This window comes from Gopherus flavomarginatus, chromosome 3 (genome assembly GCF_025201925.1).
Source record: "Gopherus flavomarginatus isolate rGopFla2 chromosome 3, rGopFla2.mat.asm, whole genome shotgun sequence".
Classification (NCBI taxonomy): Eukaryota; Metazoa; Chordata; order Testudines; family Testudinidae; genus Gopherus; species Gopherus flavomarginatus.
Genome location: NC_066619.1, coordinates 27,055,725 through 27,077,041, shown reverse-complemented (window position 1 = coordinate 27,077,041; position 21,317 = coordinate 27,055,725). Strand labels below are relative to the sequence as shown.

The following is a 21,317-nucleotide window of genomic DNA, read 5'->3' as shown; positions in this document are numbered from 1 at the left end:
TCACTACGAAATAAGTGAGTCCAGGTGAAATAATTGTTCTGGTAAAGATAAAAGTTATTGATGTGAAAGGTAAGTTTTATTTTATGGTTAAAATAGTCTTAATAGTGTCTTTGGTAATTATTTTGCAATTAATTATTACAAAATATTTCATGATATATCTTAAACATAACAGGAAAACTGCTGCTTAATTTTAGTTCTACACATAGAAGGAAATACAGAGTAACTAGGTTTTCTGAATTTAAATATTTGATAACATATCGTGAAAAAGGTACATACCTATATACCTTAATACACAGGTATATACAGTTTAATAAAATGTAACATTTTGATAACTGACATGGATTTAATATATTTGCAATTGATAATATTCACCCCCAGACACAGGGTCCATGTAAATCCCTCTGTATCACTTAAGTTCTCTAGAGTGGCTGCATGGGGTGGAGAAGAAGAGCTCTGGACTCTCTTTATGTTGCAAAGAGGTTCTCCCTTCCAGCCACTTATAGGATGGTATGGGAACAGTAAAGATCTATGGGGACTGGAGGGGAAATATCAAAGGAGAATGAGAAAGAACAAGTGGGAGGGTTTGGTTTTAAGGGAGAAGAGTAGGTAAATTAAAAAATGTTATTTAAAGCTACTCAGCAAAGTATTAAACAGCTTCTTATTATTTTCTCTGTTTAAAAAGCTCCATAGGTTTTCAAAAAGTAGTCAGCAGAAACTTTGGTTAGTAGGGACTTTAAAAGGACAAACAAAGAAGCTTGCATTATATACAATGAAGGAGGAGGAACCTGAACAGGGACTCCAGGAGAAGGTAACATGGTCAGCATGATAGGCTAGGAATGCAACCTAATTTATTTCAGCACTGAAAAGAAGAAGTTTGGGGTTGAGTGTACCAAAATACTCAAAAATGATACATCAGAACTGATGCTGCTTCATCTTGAAGCTTGGGAGTATTCCACACAGGCCAAGTAGGACTTTGGATTCTGACTATTCCTTTGAAGCCCTAGAATGAATCTTTGAACTCTTCTAGCTTGTCTTCCCTAGAGCAGTGGTTCTCAACCAGGTGTACGTGTACCCCTAGGGGTATGCAGAGATCTTCCAGAGAGTACATCAACTCATCTAGATATTTGCCTCGCTTTACAACAGTCTATATAAAAAGCACCGGAGAAGTCAGTACAAACTAAAATTTCATATAGACAATTACTTGTTTTATATTGCTTTACATACTACACACTGAAATGTAAGTACAATATTTATATTCCAATTGATTTATTTTATAATTATATGATAAAAATGAGAAAGTAAGCAATTTTTCATTAATAGTGTGCTGTGATACTTTTGTATTTTTATGTCTGATTTTGTAAGCAAGTAGTTTTTAAGTGAGCTGAAACCTGGGGGTACGCAAGACAAATCAGATTCCTGAAAGAGGTACATACAGTAGTCTGGAAAGGTTGAGAGCCACTGTCCTAGAGAATGACCAATTGCTGATACCAGGTACTAGCAACAGGTGAAGATTAACTGGGGCTGAATGTGATTTAACTACAAGCATAGAACATTTCAGAAACCATGATTTAAAAAACCTGATCTGATGAAACATTACTAGCTAGTGGGCCTAAAGCAGTTCACATGCCATAGCTGAGGAATCTAGAGAAGAAATTCTCAAAGCAAGTATTGATTGCCAGTTTACTTCATATGCACTAAAGTCTTTTGTTAACCATTTGACACTAGAAGTTACAATTTCCCAATGTGCATCCCATTAATCACAATGGGATACACTATAATTACCAGCTAAATGATTTTAGGATTCACCTCAAGCTGCATAACTGAAGCTTGTGTAGTCCACTGAGTAGATGTTGCAGCATTTAAATCCCCTCCACCCCACTCAGGACAGCTTGATATACTATTCAATCAGAAGAGACAACAGCTCATCGTACAATACCAAAAGTACTTTGTAGATACTGCTAGATGACAGGCTTACTATCATGATGTCCTCCATCCACAGGCAGGTGAATGGGAAGAGACCTTAACTGACGATTAAGATGATGACAGGATTTCTCAGATCAAAAGACCAGAAGTGAAATTCTGATGTCAGTGACAGAACTACCATTTACTCCAAAAGGGGCCAGGAATTCACCCTAGTAGTTTACACAAAACCTTATACAAACAGCAACATTAACAATGGGTTCCTTGCCAACTTGCTACCATAAGCAGCAATGTAAATGTAAAGTAAAGAAAGGGAATGGAATTTACATATGAAAAACTCACAAAATTGGGATTTTTAGTTTTGAAGAAAAAAATGACAGGTGAAATGATTGAAACTAGCTAACAGTTACTATAATATTAAGCTTGATTATGTATTTGTGGTAATTGGAAACATCAAAAGCAGGATAAAAATTGAAATTAACAGGATAGATACATAAAATTGAACGGCTATCCAATATAGAGCAAATGGTGAATAAGTGGGTTGAACTTTACGGGGGAATAGTTGCGTTAAATATTAATATATTTATGCAAAATTGGATGATTATTTGAAATGTCATACCATAATGGCACATGGGTAATTTTCTGCTGAGGAGTGTACAAAACCAGGACGTAAATATTATTAAAATAAAGATTAAATACATTTAAAATATAACACTCTTCTACTTATTTTCATTTTTAGATCTTAATAAGTACGTTTTTAATTTTTAACAAAACCTTTGCAGTTCATCCTTTGAGAAGAAAGAAAAAAACCTTGAAGGCAGACGTTTCTCTGCGTCCAATACTTTTGAAAAAAACCCAACCCACTCCTATTAGAGATCTATGGATTACAAAAGGTTCTCATATCTTCAGGACTGAAAACAGCCATGTAATGGAAATATTATTGCTGTTTTTTACACTCCCACCCTCAATTTCATCATGCATTTAAGATAACCCTTGAGTTCCATAATTATTTAGATGAAAGAAGACTTTAGTTTCCTATACTTACACTACATTTAGTGGTAAGGTATGGCTGCATGGTCATGGCATGTTTGACCATTAGCTGGGGCCTGATTTTGCTGAATAAGAACAAAGTGGTTATGCAAGCTACCAAGCGACCAGAATTCACACCCTTGTTGTCAGAGTCTGCAAAAATTAGAAAATACATTAAGTATATTCAATTCAAGGACAGTTCTGTCAATAAAAAAAACGGATAGCAAATAAACACAGCATATAAAAATCACTTTCACTGATAACGTATCTTTGAAAAAATGGCATATAAATTCCTCATTAGATAAGAAAACTTGGATTAGCAGACAAAAATATAAGCACATTATCAAGAAAATATGCAAAATAATAAAGCTCCTTTGAAGTTTTCATTTATTTTTAAACCACTTATTTTTCCAGGCCACAGGCTCAGCCAATGATTCTGTAATGAATGTAAAACAGAATAATGCAAACAAAACTTGGACTCATAACAAAAACTTTCCTAATATGAAATAATTTGTTTTGTTTTTAGGTCATTGAGAAGTTTCCACAAAATGTAGCTTGGTTAATGAGATTAGCAAGTGAACATGAGCATTCCTTTGAGCATTTTTGGGAAAGCTGATGATTAATTTTGGAGGTTTTTGCTATTGGATTTGAACTTCAGCAGATTGTGAGGTCCCTTGTAAACTTTTTAATTTCTGTACTTTGCAATCCCTTTGCACTTTATAAATAGCTGCTTTGCTTCTAACTATGTTGAAGCAGTTCAGTCTGTCAAGTCTTAGAGAATGTGGATTGATGAGAGGGGAGGAAGGCAGCAACTACTCCCAGTTCAGCCATCTTATAGAATCATAGACTGGAAAGGAACTCAAGAGGTCACCTAGCTCAGTCCTCTGCACTCATGGCAGGACTAAGTATTATCTGGACCCAGCCCTGACAGGTGTTTGTCCAACTTGCTCTTAAAAATGATGGAGATTCCACAGCCTCCCTAGGCAATTTATTCCAGTGCTTAACCACGGTGACAGGAAGTTTTTCCTAATGTCTAACCTAAACCTCCCTTGCTGCAATTTAAGCCCATTGCTTCTTGTCCTATCCTCAGAAGTTAAGAAGAACAATTCTTCTCCCTCCCTCCTTCTTGTAACAACCTTTTATGTACTTGAAAACTGTTATGTCCCTACTCAGTCTTCTCTTTTCCAGATTAAACAAAGCCAATTTTTTCAATCTTCCCTCATAGTTTACATCATTTTTGTTTCTTTAATCATTTTTGTTTCTCTTCTCTGGACTTTCTCCATTTTGTCCACATCTTTCCTGAAATATGGCGCCCAGAACTGGATACCATACTCCATTTGAGGCTTAAGCAGCACAGAGTATAGTGGAAGAATTACTTCTCATATCTTGCCTACAACACTCCTGCTAATACATCCCAGAATGATGTTTATTTTTGCAACAGTGTTACACGGTTGACTCATATCTAGTTTGTGGTCCACTATGACCTCCAGATCCCTTTCTGCAGTACTCCTTCCTAGGCAGTCATTTCCCATTTTGTATGGGTGCAACTGATTGTTCCTTGCTAAGTAGAGTACTTTGCATTTCCCCTTATTGAATTTCATCTTATTTACTTTAGAAAATTTCTCCAGTTTGTCCAGATCATTTTGAATTAGAATCCTACTCTCCAAAGCACTTGCAACCCCATCCCAGCTTGGTATCATCCGCAAACTTTATAAGAATACTCTCGATGCCTTTATCTAAATCATAGACGAAGATATTGAACAGAACCGGACCCCACTCATCATGCCCTTCCACAATGCACCCACCTTATAGTAGCTCCATCTAGCTTGCATTTCCCTAGTATGTTTATGAGAAGGTCATGTGTGACAGTATCAAAGGCTTTACTAAAGTCAAGATATACCATGTCTACTGCTTCCCCCTATCCACAAGGTTTGTTACCCTTTCAAAGAGAGCTATCACACTGGTTTGACATTATTTGTTCTTGACAAATCCATGCTGACTGTTACTTCTTTATCTTCTAGGTGTTTGCGTATTGATTGCTTACTTATTTGCTCCATTATCTTTCTGGGTACAGAAGTTAAGCTGAGTGGTCTGTAATTCCCCGGGTTGTCCTTATTTCCCTTTTTATAGATTGGTGCTATATTTGCCCTTTCCCAATCTTTTGGAATTTCTCCCGTCTTTCATGACTTTTCAAAGATAATTGCTAATGGCTCAGATATCTCCTCAGCTCCTTGAGTATTCTAGAATACATTTCATCAGGCCCTGGTGACTTGAAGGCATCTAACTTATCTAAGTAATTTTTAACTTGTTCCTTCCCCCTTTTAGCCTCTGATCCTACCTCATTTTCACTGGCATTTACTATGCTGGGGTGGGGGGAGGAGGGAAAGCTCAGTGGTTTGAGCATTGGCCTGCTAAACCCAGGGTTGTGAGCTCAATCCTTGAGGGGGCCATTTAGGGATCTGGGGCAAAAATCTGTCTGGGGATGGGTCCTGCTTTGAGCAGGAAGTTGGACAAGATGACCTCCTGAGGTCCCCTCCATATTCTATGTTAGACGTTCAATCACTATCAATCTTCTTGGTGAAAACCGAAACAAAGAAGTCATTAAGCACCTCTGCCATTTCCACGTTCTGTTATTGTTTCTCTCCCCACCTCCCATCACTGACTAACGGGCCTACCCTGTCCTTGGTCCTCCTCTTGCTTCTAATGTATTTGAAGAATGTTTACTTGTTACCCTTTGTGTCTAGCTAGTTTGATCTCATTTTGTGCCTTGGCCTTTCTAAGTTCTAATACATATTTGTGTTGTTTGTTTATATTCATCTTTTGTAATTTGACCTAGCTTCTACCTTTTGTAGGACTCTTTTTTGATTTTTAGACCATTGAAAATCTCCTGGTTAAGCCAGGGTGGTCTCTTGTCATACATCCTATCTTACCTATGCAGTGTGATAGTTTGCTCTTGTGATCTTAATATCCCTTTGAAAAACTGTCAACTGTCTTATATTGTTTTTCCCATTCAACTTGCTTCTCATGGGATCTTACCTACCAACTCGCTGAGTTTGCTAAAGACTGCCTTCTTTAAATCCACTGTCTTCATTTTGCTGTTCTCCCTCCTACCATTCCTTTGAATCATGAACTCCATCATTTTATGATCACTTTCACCCAAGCTACCTTCCACTTCCAAATATTCAACCAGTTCCTCCCTATTTGTCAAAATCAAATCTAGAACAGCCTCTCCCCTAGTAGCTTTCTCCACCTTCGAAATAAAAACTATCTCCAATATATTCCAAGAATCTGTTGGATAATCTGTGCCCTGCGGTGTTATTTTCCCAACATATGTTTGAATAGTTAAAGTCCCCTATCACGACCAAGCCCTGTGCTTTGGATGATTTTGTTAGTTGTTTAAAAAAAACCTCATCCACCTCTTCTTCTTGGTTAGATGGTCTGTGGTAGACCCCTATCATGACATTTATCATTACCCAGAGACTTTCAACAAGTCTGTCTCCTGTTTCCATCTCAACCTCAGTCTGTGTACATTTTTAATATATAAGGCAACATCTCCCCCCTTCCCTCCCGCCTATCCTTTCTGAGCAAGCTGTACCATTCTATACCAATATACCAGTCATGCATATTATCCCATCAAGTCTCTGTGATGCCAACTATGTCACAGTTGTTTTTATTTACTATCATTTCAAGCTCTTCCTGCTTATTCTCCATACTTCTCAAATTAGTTTACAGACATCTAGGATACTGATTTGATTTCTCCCCCAAGTTCTGTCTTGTGGAGCTGTACATAAAAACTTTCATTCAAGGCTCTCAAAGCACGTTGCAAACACTATGTCCTACAGTCTACTTTCCTCACCAAGACATGAACATCAAGATCTTCTGTATAGGAAAAGAAGGGGAAAGGTGGGTGGGTGACAGGAAGATTGGAAAAAATTTTGTGATTCATATGACATGCGTTTTAATCTAAACTTTGACACATACTATGTGACCCTGAGCAAATAGCTTAATCTCTCTGCCCCTATGTTTTCACATCTGTTGTTAAGTATAGATAATAAAACATACCTAATTAATAGGTTGTGACACTAAATTACTGTTTGTAATGTACAATGAGATTATTGGATCAAAGGCACTGTTATAAAAGGAAAGTATTATTACATTTGTATAAATACAAAGCATCTCCCATCCCTTCATAATCATAGTAATTCCTTTGTACAACATTTAGAACTATGCAAACCTTTCAGCCCTTTTCTATCTGGCTTTTTACAGCTGTGGAAATCTTACCCCATATGCCTGATTCTCATTTCCACTAAGGCTCTTTCATATTGCTTTGGTAGTGTAAGTGGCCCTTAAAGCAACCAAAGTTAGTGTAAACTTCCAGAGTAGTGTACAGGGGTCTCAATGCAATGAGAATCTGGCCCTATATAGCCTTTGTGATTATGATATGCATATTCTGCTGGGTAAACCACAGCGGATATAGTTTATAATGTCTGCAAGCTGAAAGGGGCTATGGGAAAACCAAAGCATTAATTGAATTAAAATCCACAGCTAGTTAATATGTTAAAGATGCACCTTTTTAATCTGGACAGGGTTGTGGGACAAAGAGGCAGAGTTGAAGTTACTTGTATAGCTTGTAGGTTGCTGTATTTCCATATTTTCAATGTCTGTGAGGAAATGCTTTTAAGAACTATAACGTTCTACTAAGGATCTCTCCTATCCCTTTAAGCTATTGAAATGTATTTACAACTTTACATCCAGTTTAACCAAGTTTCCTGTCTAGGAATAATAGCACATTTTAGATAAAGGGAAATCCCCATTTTAGATAAAGGGAAATGGAAGCACAGGGAGATGATGTCATTTGTCCAAGATCACACAGCAAGTCAAAGTTGGGAATAGAACCCAAGAGGCACTGACTCAATCCAATAGACCAGGCTATCACTTAATGAAAGATAAAACAACCTAAATGAAGTATGTGTAGCAACATCGACAGCTAGTCTGTAAATAATCCAAACATTCCCTATTACTCTAACAAAGCAAAGCTTCTTACTATTTCAAGTTGTATCAAAAGCTGGCAGTTGAACTTGAATATACACATTAGGTAATTTTGTCACAAGCTATAATTATACACTTCATGAAAAAATAACAAATGAAATTCATAATTTTGAAATTCTTTTAAAGATAAAGCCTAGTATTTAAAGAGTATATCTACAATATGTGTCCAACAGAAATGCACACAAAACTTACTTACCTCTCTCTCACATAAAATGTGAAACTCAAAGTTACTATTTTTCCCAAATGGGAGTTATCTACTCAAAGATTTAGGAGCTCTAAATGGCCACAAGAGCAAAGACATTTCTTAAAATCTTTGACCTATGAGGTATTCTGCTTGGTAAAAAGATGCTAAAAATGGATTTTATCATCACAACCATGTGTGGATGAAAAAATAACCTCTGGTAATTTATACTGTCATGTACATCTCAGATTCAGAATTTAAGACCAGAAGGTATCTTTATATCATCTAGTCTGACCTCTGGTATATCACAGGTAATTAAATTCCTCCCAATTATTCCTATAATGAGCCTAATAAATTGTGTTTCACTAAAATATATCTTCCAGAAAGGCATCCAGTCTTGATTTGAAGACATCAGGAGTTGGAGAAGCCACCTTTTCCCTTGATAGTTTGTTCAATCAGATAAACCCTCTATTAAAAAATTATGCCTTATTTCTAATTTGAATTTATCCAGCTTAAACTTCCTGCCATGTTCTTGTTATGTCTTATAACAACATTCTATATTTCACCAGGGTGATAGAACCAGAAAACAATAGCACCAGAACAATTTTAATGAAGGAAAAAAAATGTTTTCAAGCAGCATCCTCTTCAAGTGACAAGAGTAAGATTTATTGTAATAGTAGTTAAAGGTTCAATTTAATCATAACAAAGGAAGGTTTAATTTAAATGTCTTGAGCAGTGGCGGTTCCAGGCACCAGCACGCCAAGCGCGTGCCTGGGGCGGCAAGCCACGGGGCGTGCTCTGCCGGTCGCCGCGAGGGCGGCAGGCAGGTTGCCTTCGGTGGCATGCCTGCAGAGGGTCCGCTGGCCCCACAGCTTCGGCGGACCTCCCGCAGCCGTGCCGCCGAATCCGTGGGACCGGGGACCTCCCGCAGGCAAGCCGCCAAAGGCAGCCTGCCTGCTGTGCTTGGGGCGGCAAAATACCTAGAATCAGAGGAGTAGCCGTGTTAGTCTGGATCTGTAAAAGCAGCAAAGAATCCTGCGGCACCTTATAGACTAACAGACATTTTGGAGCATGAGCTTTCGTGGGTGAATACTCACTTCGTCAGATGCATGTATTCACCCACGAAAGCTCATGCTCCAAAACGTCTGTTAGTCTATAAGGTGCCACAAGATTCTTTGCTGCTTTTACAAAATACCTAGAGTCGCCCCTGGTCTTGAGACAATCCTTGTCTTATCCACTACTGTCCTTTTTTAAACAGAACTATAGATTTTTACAAACAGTGTCTGATTTCATATATGTAATAACAAAAAATATATTAATACTATTGGATTGTAAGTAATTACATTACCTGCTAGAGATTCCTCATATTTAAGAATGTGCTCAACCAGATTATCAACAAGCTGAGTACAGGCTTTCTTCACAGGTTTATATGAGGCATCTTCTTCTGATTTCAAAAGCTATTGCAGACAGAAAGACAGGAGATGATTAAGATTTAATATAAACTGCAATACACTGAATCGTTCCAATAATTTGTATTTCAATGTATGTTACATTTGTAACAATTATCATAGAAGGAGGAGGATTTCATGACGCATATAAAGTTATCCAAGTTCTTCCTAAGCAGCCCTGAAAAGCACTTTGTGGAGGCAAAAAATTAAACTATTTAACAAAATAAATATTACATTTGAATGGGGGATATCTAGGACCAAAGCACTACAATTAAAAGAATTAAGGGGTAGGGCAGCAAGCAAAGCTCATTCTCGAAGTTTAACAAGCGTAATACTATCTATCTCAGTGATAAGACAATATTCAAAATGTTAACAGAGTCATGTTCCATTATCTTTGTCTTTTCTCACTCCCTATTACTCACTATTAACTTCCTGATGCCTGAATTGGCTTTCTGTTGTCCATGTGCCTTAATGTGCAACTTGTAAGAGGTGCTGTCCTGGTGCAATATTATAATCTGTTTTGATTTGTTTCTCCTTACCCCTTTTAGTAGCATAAGAACATAAGAATGGCCATACTGGGTCAGACCAAAGGTCCATCTAGCCCAGTATCCTGTCTTCTGACAATGGTCAATGCCAGGTGCACCAGAGGAAATGAACAGAACAGGTAATCATCAAGTGGATCTATCCCCTATCGCCCATTCCCAGCTTCTGGAAAAGACAGGATAGGGACACCATTCCTGCCCATCCTGGCTAATAGCCACTGATAGACCTATCCTCCATGAATTTATCTAGTTCTTTTTTGAACCCTGTTATAGTCTTGGCCTTCACAACATCCTCTGGCAAAGAGTTCCACAGATTGGCTGTGCGTTGTGTGAAGAAATACTTCCTTTTGTTTGTTTTAAATCTGCTGCCTATTAATTTCATTTGGTGGCCCTCATTAGTGATTACACCAACCACCTCCACTTGCATTCATAATCACATAACTGCTGCAGTTGCTACAGAGATGTTTTCTGTATGGAAAAAGTAATATTATGGAAGTATCAAGACCAAGATTTGGAAAAAATGGGCAGTCTAACTTTGGGCTCCAAGTTTATATTTCAGCACCAAAACAACTGGCCTGATTTTAAAAAGTGTCAAATATTTAGCTCCCATTAGTGTCTCTGAAACTGAGAGGTGCTCAGCACTTTTGAAAAATCAGTTCAATTGTTCAGGCACAAAATATGGACTTGGAGCTTAATTTTAGGCACCCATTTTTGAAAGTCTTGCTTTTAATGTTTATGAAGGTATCTTTTAATGCAGATGAAAATATAGAGGAGAATGCAAAACCATGTGACCAGCCAGCTCTCTGGGGATTTCAGGTGGTCCATGTATACTGCAGTAAGACCCTATGCAGTAACAGAAGAAATGCAGTCACTAGCTATCACTCTCAACAAGTACAAGAAGTAACCAGAGAACTGGGAAAAAAATAAAGCGAGTAGTTACAGGCTGGGATTTTCAAAGGGCCAAAAGAAGTTAGGCACCCAAATTCCACTGAAATTAAATGGGGACTGGGCACCTAACTTGCTTAGGTGATTTTGAAAAATCCCAGCCATTGTCTTGAAAATGGGCAAAAAAGATGACCTCAAGAACTAATAACTAGTCAGCTTAATGCCAATATTGAGTAAATACAATAAATAAAGCCAGCATCTGGACAGGACAGTGAAAAACACACTTGCTCTGGCAGTACCAACAGAAATGGACTGAACTGTTCTTCCTCCATACCCAGTTCAGAGCATCTGCTCAAAGGTGCCCTAGAGGGAGAAAGAGGTGAAGCCTCTCTTTCAAAATGGGTGAGTTCTATAGATGGGTATTGTTCCCCAACAGGGCCAGCAGAACAGAACAGGTGTGCCAATTGGGTGCTGCAGAGGGCCTCATGATGTGGGAAACCAGTTGCTCCTCTGCTGTTGTGAAGGAGGGTAATGCCATGATGCCAGTGGTCTTTTGGGATACTTGTAGTGGTGGTAGGGAAGCGGCAGCCCTCGTGTTCCATCCGAATCCTCAGAGGAGACCGGTTCCAATGGCAGTACCATTGGAGCCAGTGGAAGTGTGTAAACCATAGGAAGATGTGTTGAAATGTCTTGACTGTGGTATGTCCTGAGTGGGAGATCTGGCCTCCCTAGATATGGATGGTAGTGGAAGGCCACTAGAGTACACAGTTCATGTGGCTCTGGTGCTTTCTCCAATCTCCTGATGTTAACGATACTCATTCCACAGCCAGAACCGGTGCCCAAGTGGAGACTTTCCTGAAACTGATCAATCTAGTCTTAAGGGAGCCCGACGTTGACTGTGTGTGCAGCTCGGCATGTCACACTGGCGGACCTGCCTGTTTGTGCGGGTTTTTTGTCATGCCTGTACGTGTTGGAATACACTGCCTCACCATGGCTGGAACTTGTGGGAGGCGCATCACCATTCTTTGGTTTGGAGGAAGACTTACTGCCATGCTTATGTGCATGCTTCCTTACCTCCCAACTAGGCCCTGGCATGGGGTCCCTAGTGGCAGTACCACCGGAGCTGGACTCAAACTCCATAGCTGGAGGTGCACTCTTGGCTGTCTCAAGCTGATGTTGGAGGGGTGGGATTCCCCTGGCCCATGGTCTGTCTGCCTGAGGTCTTGTGGTGACTTCCATGAGCTACTTCTTAAGGTGGAGAGCCTGGCCTTCTTAGGTACCGCTTGGGAAAGACTGGCAGATATTACATTAATGGGCAGCAGGCACAGATTTTAAATCCTGGTGTCTTTAGCACTGTCCAGTACCCATGTGTGGGTACTTGGGTAAGGAACAACAGTAAACAGATTCCCCTAAGTCTCAGTTCTACTATAAATGTTACTAAAAGTTAAAACTATGTTAAAACAATAAAAACAGCAAACACTACAAGAAAAACTAACTATATACTATTCTAAACTTTTTAATGTGCATCATACACAAGAGGACACTAGTAGCTCCGACTTGGACCATGAAGCAGTGAGAAGAAGCCGGAGATGCAGCTGAGCTGCTTGGCCCTTTATCACCTTGGACAAAACAATGAGGCGAGGTGAGGCAAGGACACATGCCCGGACCCCAAAGGAAAGTACTACTTCCAAATTCTCCAGCTTTGGATGCACGGCATGGATGTGTAAACCCTCAGTGGAATAAAATAGGGACCATTACTCGAAGAACTAGTTTTAGGTATAAAAGCAGTGGCAAAGGAAGGATATAACTGTTAAAGTCAAAAGGTTGTACAAAAAAGTCAAGAGAATGTTAGATTTTGCCATTCGGATAACAGTGTAAAGAACTATTCTGGAAGTTTGTGGAGTTACATTTTAGCCCTAGGTTCCATGAAACATACTAAGATTCTTCTGACATTTGTGAAATGAGCCTTTCAAAATTATTACTTACGTTCTGAAGAAGTTGTTCAAACCAATCATATCCTGTATCTCTACAAGCTGCAACCTAAGAAAGAATATTTGGAATAGATTTATAAAAAGAAATCTGAAGAAAAATGTAATCAAAGAATTTCAACACAGGTTTAAATTTAAACTATGATAAGTATTTTTCCTTTACTAAAATTATTTTAAATTGTAAGATAGAAGCAATAGAAACTATGTCTTCTGTATGTGATTTTTTTTTCCCACATTTCAGATGCTACTACAACCTAAATTAAATAAATCTAAAGTTTTTACTTCAGTTGTAGGGTCACTGTCAGATCAAATTTGACCAAAATTTTAAGTTTTGTGAAAACTAGTTTTTGCAAAGCTTAACAGCTAATAAAATTTATGACATATTTCAACTGCCAAAAAATGCATTTTTTTAAACAGGCCCTATAGGATTTGCCATCATTCCAGGACTGTGTTAGCTCATGAGAACCTGAAGGTAAAATTGACTAGACTAAAGAAAATGTAACCAATTAGTCTCTTTTTATTGTCCAAGATCAAAGTAATGCATAAACTAATGTTTAGTGTAAATGCTGAAAAGTAGATATATCAGCGTTAAGGTGTTAATAGTAAGATAAATGCATTTATTTTAATTGATCATGATTTTTAAACAGTGTCCTTTAAAACAATAAATTTTACATAAGGGCATCGGACTAGATGTGATCTCCTGCATCACTGAGTCAATCCTGTGCTATTGCAGGCAACCCTGTCATACAATTCCATTCATACACTGACCAAGCTCCATCTTAAAACTAGTTAGGTTGTTTGCCATCACTACTCCTTTCGGAAAATTGTTTCAGAACCTCACTCCTTTCATGGTTAGGCATCTTTTAATTTGCAGACTAAATTTATTTATAGCCAGTTTACATCCATTTGTTCTCAAGAAAATATTGTCCTATAGCTTAAATAGCTCTTCTCCCTCCCTGATGTTTACCCTCCTGCTGTACTGATAGGGAGTAATCTTATCCATTCTCTGTTTTCATTTTGTTAGACTAAATGACCCAAACTCTTTTAGTCTCCTCTCATAAGAATGGCTTACCTAACCCATGCTCCTCCCACTAGCACTTCTCTACACCTGTTCTAGTTTTTATTCATCATTCTTGAATATGGGTGACCAGAACTGTACACAGTATTTCAGGTGAGATCTTACCATTGCCTTGTACAATGAAATTAACATCTCCTTATCTTACTTCTGAGGGCATTCTGCGCCAAAAAATTAAAAATTCTGCAAAATTGTGCAAATTTTATTTGTCTGTAAATAAATGCAGAGGCTCCAGCATGGCAGGGGGGAGCATAGGCTACTGGATGCATGAAGGTGAGAGATCATGTTGCATCACCCCACCCCCACCCCGGGACATGGACTCAGCGGTGAGGGGGCACCCAACTCTGACATAGCACAAAGCCTTGGGTCTGCCCCAGAAACACCCTAAGGTCCTACCCTTCTGCACCAGGTGTGGGGCAGGCAGGCTCAACCAGGCAGGATTCAAGTGTGAAGGGGCTCGGTGTGGGGTGAGAGGGTTCTGTGTGGGACAATCTGGGTGCAGGCAGCTCAGTAGGGGGGCTAGGCGTTGGGTGAGCTGGATGCACAGAGGCTTGTTGGGGGGATTCCAGGTGCAGGGGCAATTGGACTCTGCAAGGACTTCCAGGTGAAAGTGGTTGCAGCTCAGCAGAGGGAGCGGGGGGTTTCAGCGGGGGAGACTGGGTGCTGTGGGAGTGAGGCTTGGTGGGGTGGGAGTCTGGGTGCAGCAGGTTGGGGTCAGTGGCATGGGTGTTTGGATGTGGGGGATCAGGGTAGTGTGGGTGAGTGGGCGTTTGAGTGCAGAGAGCTCAGTGGGGGGTGGTCTGGGGTGCAGGGGTGGGGACCTGGAGGCAGGGAGTCTGGGTGCAGGGGTTGAGGTTCAGGGGGGTGAGGTTCGGGTATGGAGTGATAGAGGGGTTCTGGGTGTACAGGGTGAGACTTGGCAGGGGTGTCTGGGTATGGAAGGTCCAGATGCACACGGGTTGGGAGGATGGGGGAGCAGTTCCCCAAACAGTGATCCCTCTCCCCTGCAGCTCAGGAGTGATGGGGGCAGGAAGAAGGGGAGGATGCTGAGCTTCCTGCAGCTGGGGGAGGTTTCTGTGGGTGGGTCTGATACAGCCCCAGCCATGCCTTGCTGGGGAAGAGGAAATGTCATCCTCTCCTGCCTCCAACCCAGCTGGAACTAGCAGCTGATCCTGGCTCAGGGTAGGAGCCACTGCCTGGGATATTCCTAGTCCAACAGTGATTTACCTCTCTCCTGGTTGCTCCGGGTGCCTGAAATGATGTACCTGCGCTGCTAGGGAGTGGTGTGTAACTGCTCTTGCAGCTTGCCTTTGTTTCCCAGTCAGGAAGTAATTTTTCTGCAGGAAAGCAAAGAAATCTGCAGGGGACATGAATTCTGTGCACGCGCAGTGGCACAGAATTCCCCCAGGAGTATTATCTCTAACTGCTAATACCTCATCTGATGAAATCCTAGGATTGCACTTGATTTTTTTCATGGATGCACCACATTAGTGACTCATAGTCATCCTGTGACTGACTAATATACCTAGGTCTTTCTCCTTCTCTATTATTTCCAATTGTTGAGCAAAACATCTCAAAGAACAACAGTTACAAAAGGTCGGTAACCATTTTTCTTCTTCAAGGGCTTGCTCATGTCAATTCCATTCTAGGTGACTCATAAGCAATATCCCTGGAGGTGGGTTCGGTGTTCAGAGTCATGCGGCTTGCAATACTGCTCTACCAAAGCCAGTGTCATCTTGGGCTTGCTTGGTAAGCACGTAGTGAGATGTGAATGTGTAAATGGATGACCAGGTGGCGGTCCTGCAAATATCTGGAATTGCAAATGGGGCAGGAAGGCTGCCACCGAGGCTTGTGCCCTAGTTGAGTGGGCAGTTATAGTCGCCGGCGGAGGCACTTTCGCCTGATCACAGCAAAACTGGATGAAGGCGGTGATCCATGATAAAATTCTCTGGGTGGACACTGGATGATCTTTCATCCTATCTGCCACCACGATGAATAGCTGCATTGACTTACAGAATGGTTTGGTTCTTACGATATAGAAGGCTAGTGCTCTCCTGACATCCAGGGAGTGCAACATACGCTCCTCTTCAAACTTATGAGGCTTTTTGAAGAAGACTGGCAAGAATATGCCCTGGCTCATGTGAAATTGCAAAACCACGTTGGGTAAGAAAGCTGAGTGTGGCTGCAGCTGGATCTTGTCCTTGAAAAACCACCGGATAGGGAGGCTCCAAGGTAAATGCCCTAATCTCAGAGACCCTTCATGCAGACGTTATCACCACCAGGAATGACACCTTCCAGGAGACTAGACGAAGGGAACAGGAAGCCAATTGCTTGAAGGGAGCTCTCATGAGCACTAGATTCAGGCCTCACAGAGGTCTCAGACATGGGGATAGAGTCAGTCCAGACCTTTCAAGAACTGGACCATCATGTCATGAGTGAAGACCTGCCCTGAAAAGGGGGGTGAGAGGCTGATATGGTGGCCAAGTGGATTTTAATCAATGAAAGGGAAAAGCCCTAGAGTTTGAGATGCAGAAGGTAATCCAGGATCAACAGTGATGCCTGTTCAGGCCTAAGCCATTCGGTCAAGGCCCACAACTCAAGCAGGTAGGTTTCTTTGGTGGAGGGCTTTTTACTCCCCAGTAGGACCTGCTGGACATGGGCCAAGCACTCCTGCTCTTTCAACCATGCAGCAACTAAGCTGTCAGGTGCAATGCTGCTGATTCAGGTTCAGGAGACTGCCATGGTTCTGGGATAGGAGATCCAGCCAAAGAGGCAGCTGCAGTGGAGCCATCACCGACAGGTCCAGCAGCATGCCGAACCGGGGCTATCGGGATCACTTTGGCCCTGTCTTGCTTGATCTTCATGAGGATTTTGTGGATCAGTGGCACTGGTGGGAAGGTGTACATTAGAGCCCCCGAACATGAGAATAAGAAAGCATCTGACAAGGAGCCCCTACTGATCCCCCAAAATGAGCAGAGCATGTGGCATTTCCTGTTCTGACAAATCACAAACAAATCCACTTGTGGAGATCTCACTTTTGGAAGATCATGCTGACCACCATGGGGTGGAGCAACCATTAGAGGCGAGATGAGAAGGTTCTGCTGAGGCAATCTGTTAACATGTTCCTGCTCCTGAGGAGGTGCACTGTCACGAGACGAATGGCAAGCTGCACACAAGTCCCAGAGCCAGACAACTTCCTGGTAAAGGGCTGACGACCTGGCTCCGCCCTGCTGGTTGATATAAAACATTGTGGCGGTGTTGTCCATCAGGACTTGAACCACTTGCCCTTCAAGTGGGACCAAAAAAACTGACAGGCCAAGTGAACCGCTCTGAGCTCCCTGACATTTATGTGGAGGGAGCGGTTGACCCGCAACCAGTGGCCTTGTGTCCTGAGCTCGGTTAGGTGGGCTCCCCAGCCCAGGTCCAAGGCATTGGAAACCAGAGTCAGCGACGGGGACGTGGAGGGAACTCGCTCCAACATTGATCTGGGGTCCCACCACCATGCCAGTGATGACTGGATGTGGTCCAGCACTTTGACTACAAGGTCTAAGTCATGCCTGTTGGGGATGTAGATCAATGCCTGTCAGGTATGATGGACCACGTAAGTACAGGATGTCATGTGGCCTAACAACCTTAGGCAAGTGCATATGGTAGTCAGTGGGTAGCCCCTTACGTGGGAGATCACATCCGATATAGCTTAGAAATGGGCCTCTGGAAGGAAGACTCTGGCCAGCACGGAGTCGAGGACCACCCCTTTAAACTTTGTTCATTGCAGTGGTATGAGGGTTGATTTCTTTGTGTTTACTAACAGGCCCACAGGTGGAACACATCAGATCAAAACTGCACCTGCCCTTGATGAGCCAATCATCGAGATAAGGACAGATCTGGACTCCTCGACATTTCAGGTAAGCAGCTACCAGGGCCATACATTTTGCAAATACTTGTGGGGCCAAGGAGAGGTCAAAGGGTAGCACTCTGAATTTGAGAAACCATCTGTGTCCTTGGAAGATGGAAATAAGAAAATAAGCGTCTTTCAAGTTGAGAGCGGCATACCAGTCTCCTGGATCCAGGGAGGGGATAATGGAGGTCAGAGAAACCATGAGAAACTTCAACTTCTTGAGATATCTGTTGAGTCACCGCAGGTCCAAAAGGGGTCTTAGGCCCCCCTTTGCCTTCGGGATTAGGAAATAGCAGGAGTAGAATCATTTCCCCCTCATTTCCCAAGGGATCTCCACTACTGCTCCCAGCTGCAGGAGGTTGTTAACCTCCTGAATGAGGAGTTGCTCATGAGAAGGGTCCCTGAAGAGGGACGGGGAAGAATGGTATGAGGGGGTTGGGGTGGCCGAGAATTGCAAGGTGTAGCCCAGAGACCCAGCAGTCTGAAGTAACCAGTGACTAGGTTGAATGGTAGGGATGAAGATGGTTGACGAAAGGATGAGGCGGCTCCAGGGATATGACTGGGACATCGCTCTCAAGCATACGCTCAAAATGCCCACTTCTGGACCCTGTGTTTTTTTGCCAGGCTAAGTTGTGCAGGTGAAAAGGAGGAGGAAGGGCGGTGATGACTTAAACTCGTGTCCCTATCCCTTCTTCTTGCAGACTCTTGTTGAGACTGCCAATGCCTTGGTGGCAGCCAGAACTGTTTCCTTGCTGACTGAGGTGTATGTAACCCCAGTGAGCAGAGGGTGGCCTGAGTGTCCTTTAGTCCCTGCAGCCTCTGCAAAGAGTCCAATCCCATCAAATGGTAGATCATAAATCAAGAACTGCATCTCCTGCGGTCTTAAGCCAGGAACTGTGCCTCATGACAACCGCTGAGGCGATCAACCTGGCCGCCGAATCGGCATCATCCCATGCTATTTGGCGGGAACACTGAGCTGCTTTAGTATCCTTTTCAAGAAGGGCCCTGAATTCTTGGGCCAAGTCCCGGGGCATGGAATCCTTGAACTTACAGAGGGAGTCCCATAAGTTGAAGTTATTTCTCCCCAAAAGAGCCTGGTGGTTTGTGACCCTGAACTGAAGACTGGCCTTAAAATAAATTTTCCTTCCAAAACGGTCCAGTCTCTTGGCTTCCTTATTTTTAGGGGTGGAACCAGACCAGGGGTCAGCAACCTTTCAGAAGTGGTGTGCCTAGTCTTCATTTATTCACTTTAATTTAAGGTTTTGCGTGCCGGTAATACATTTCAACATTTTTAGAAAGTCTCTTTCTATAAGTCTATAATATATAACTAAACTATTGTTGTATGTAAAGTAAGTAAGGTTTTTAAAATGTCCAAGAAGCTTCATTTAAAATTAAATTAAAATTCAGAGCCCCCCGGATCAGTGGCCAGGACCTGGGCAGTGTGAGTGCCACTGAAAATCAGCTCATGTGCCACCTTCTGCACGCGTGCCATAGGTTGCCTACCCCTGAACTAGATTGTCCTTGCTTGTCTCTCTCATTGGCTGCAGAAACAACCAATGATCCCAGGGGCAGGTGGGTATACAAGTATTGAAACTCCTTAGCTGTGATGAAATACTTTTTTTCAGCCCTCTTGGAGGTGAGTGAGATTGAGGATGGGATTTGCCAGAGGGCTTTGGCAATCTTCAGGACTCCTTCGTGCACCGGAAGTGCGACAGGTGTCGGAGCTGATGTAGAGAGCACATTACCCAAGGTGTCTGATTGCTCTGCCACCTCTTCCACCTCTAGGCCTATGTTGATGGCGACACTTCGGAGCAGGGCTTGGTGCTCCTTAAAATCATCCAGTGGGCTAGCATAAGAGGGCCATGACAACCTCATCTGGAGAGGATGAGGACGACTGGACCACCGGGGGAGGGCCCCGGGCATCATCCCACATGGGGGAAGGGAGTTTTGGAGTGGGCACCTGCACTTCCACCCCAGCATCCAATTGCGCTTCACACACCGAGCCCGGTGCCATCTGATGCTTGTCTGAAGCAGCAACAAATGATTGGTGTGAAGGGAGCCTCAGCATAACCGGCATGCCCCAGGCATTCTAATAGAGTCATTGCACTGGCCATACTGCCAGAACAGTATCGTGGAGGTGGACGCAGCCTCAGGAGCCCGGTTGCAACAGTGTTGTCTAGACAAGGGGCTGAACTCCCTCTCAGTGCTGGAGGAATCCTTCTCCGGTGACCACGGCAGGGCTAGCGATGCCTGAGTCTGGCAGTTAACCGTTGCCATGGGTGAACGGTGCCTTGAATAGGTGGACTGGTGCTGGGAGTAGGTGGAGTGGCACCACGTTGGGGAACGTTTCCATGGTCTAGGTGCTGGCGATTGACATCGTGGAGAGGGTCAGTGAGAGGATGACTGTGACCAGCACCTCCCTCTGGGCGAGTCTCGACAAGAGGGCGGAGACCGTGAGAGTAGTATCAGCAATTTGAAGCAGCGAACTGGTGACCTGGGCTGATGCAGAGACCAGAGACATGGTGACTAAGAGCTCTACCTTGGCTCTAGAAACTGGTGGTGTTCATTCGTCTTCTGGGAGGCTTTCACGGCTGGCTTGCCCTCTGGGTCCACTGCAGCAGGTGGTGCTGGCTGCTCTGGGAGAGTCCTTTGCTCTCTGGGTACCGGGAGGGGCTGGGAAGGCGTTGACTCCATAGTAACTCTGGGTCCCCAACCACTTCCTGGAGTTGGTGGTGGATCCATTAGGGGTGGGAGGTCCCCAGGGTGATGTATCCCCATGTGGCTACGGGGTGAGTGGGTGGTCCGAACAGGGTCCTTTACCTGATGCCTGCTGGTCCTTCTTGCTCAGTGCAGGGTCTCGCTCTTTCAAATTCTGCTGGGGCACCAGCAAAGGGGAATGGTGCCTGTTAGAGCCCAGTGTCGGAGGTGCACAACGCACTGAGGCTTAAGTACTGGGAGTCGAGTCCAGCCGGGACAGCTCAGAGGCCGAGCAGAGAGCAGCCTCCATGAGGAGGGCTCTCAAATAGATGTTTCAGTCTTTTTGTGTCCTGGGATGAAAGTTCTTACAGATGCAACACTTTTCTTTTACATGAGATTACCCCAAACACTTCAGACAGCTGCCATGGGGGTCACTAACAGGCATAGGCCTATTATAGTCAGTGCAGGGCTTAAAACCTGGAGACTGGGGCATGCCTTGCCTGGGGCAAAGTCCCCACTGGGACCCTAAATTACTAACTACAGTACTGAACAACTACTTACTAACTACAGTAAACAAAACTATTTACTGCTCTAATACATGAAAC

The 21,317-nt window shown here is 42.8% G+C and overlaps 1 protein-coding gene across 4 annotated transcripts in view; it reads right to left on the bottom strand.

Moving 5' to 3' along the window:
* The window catches only part of NIPBL (NIPBL cohesin loading factor), a 309,341-nt gene that overhangs the window by 18,563 nt on the left and 269,461 nt on the right, over nucleotides 1-21,317 (bottom strand). For all 4 annotated transcript variants that reach the window (XM_050943765.1, XM_050943763.1, XM_050943764.1 and 1 more), the window contains 3 exons: nucleotides 13,041-13,094; nucleotides 9,528-9,636; nucleotides 2,966-3,102 (listed from right to left, as the gene is read on the bottom strand). In XM_050943765.1, coding sequence (XP_050799722.1) covers nucleotides 2,966-3,102; nucleotides 9,528-9,636; nucleotides 13,041-13,094 — 300 coding nt within the window. The remainder of the gene's footprint in view (nucleotides 1-2,965; nucleotides 3,103-9,527; nucleotides 9,637-13,040; nucleotides 13,095-21,317) is intronic.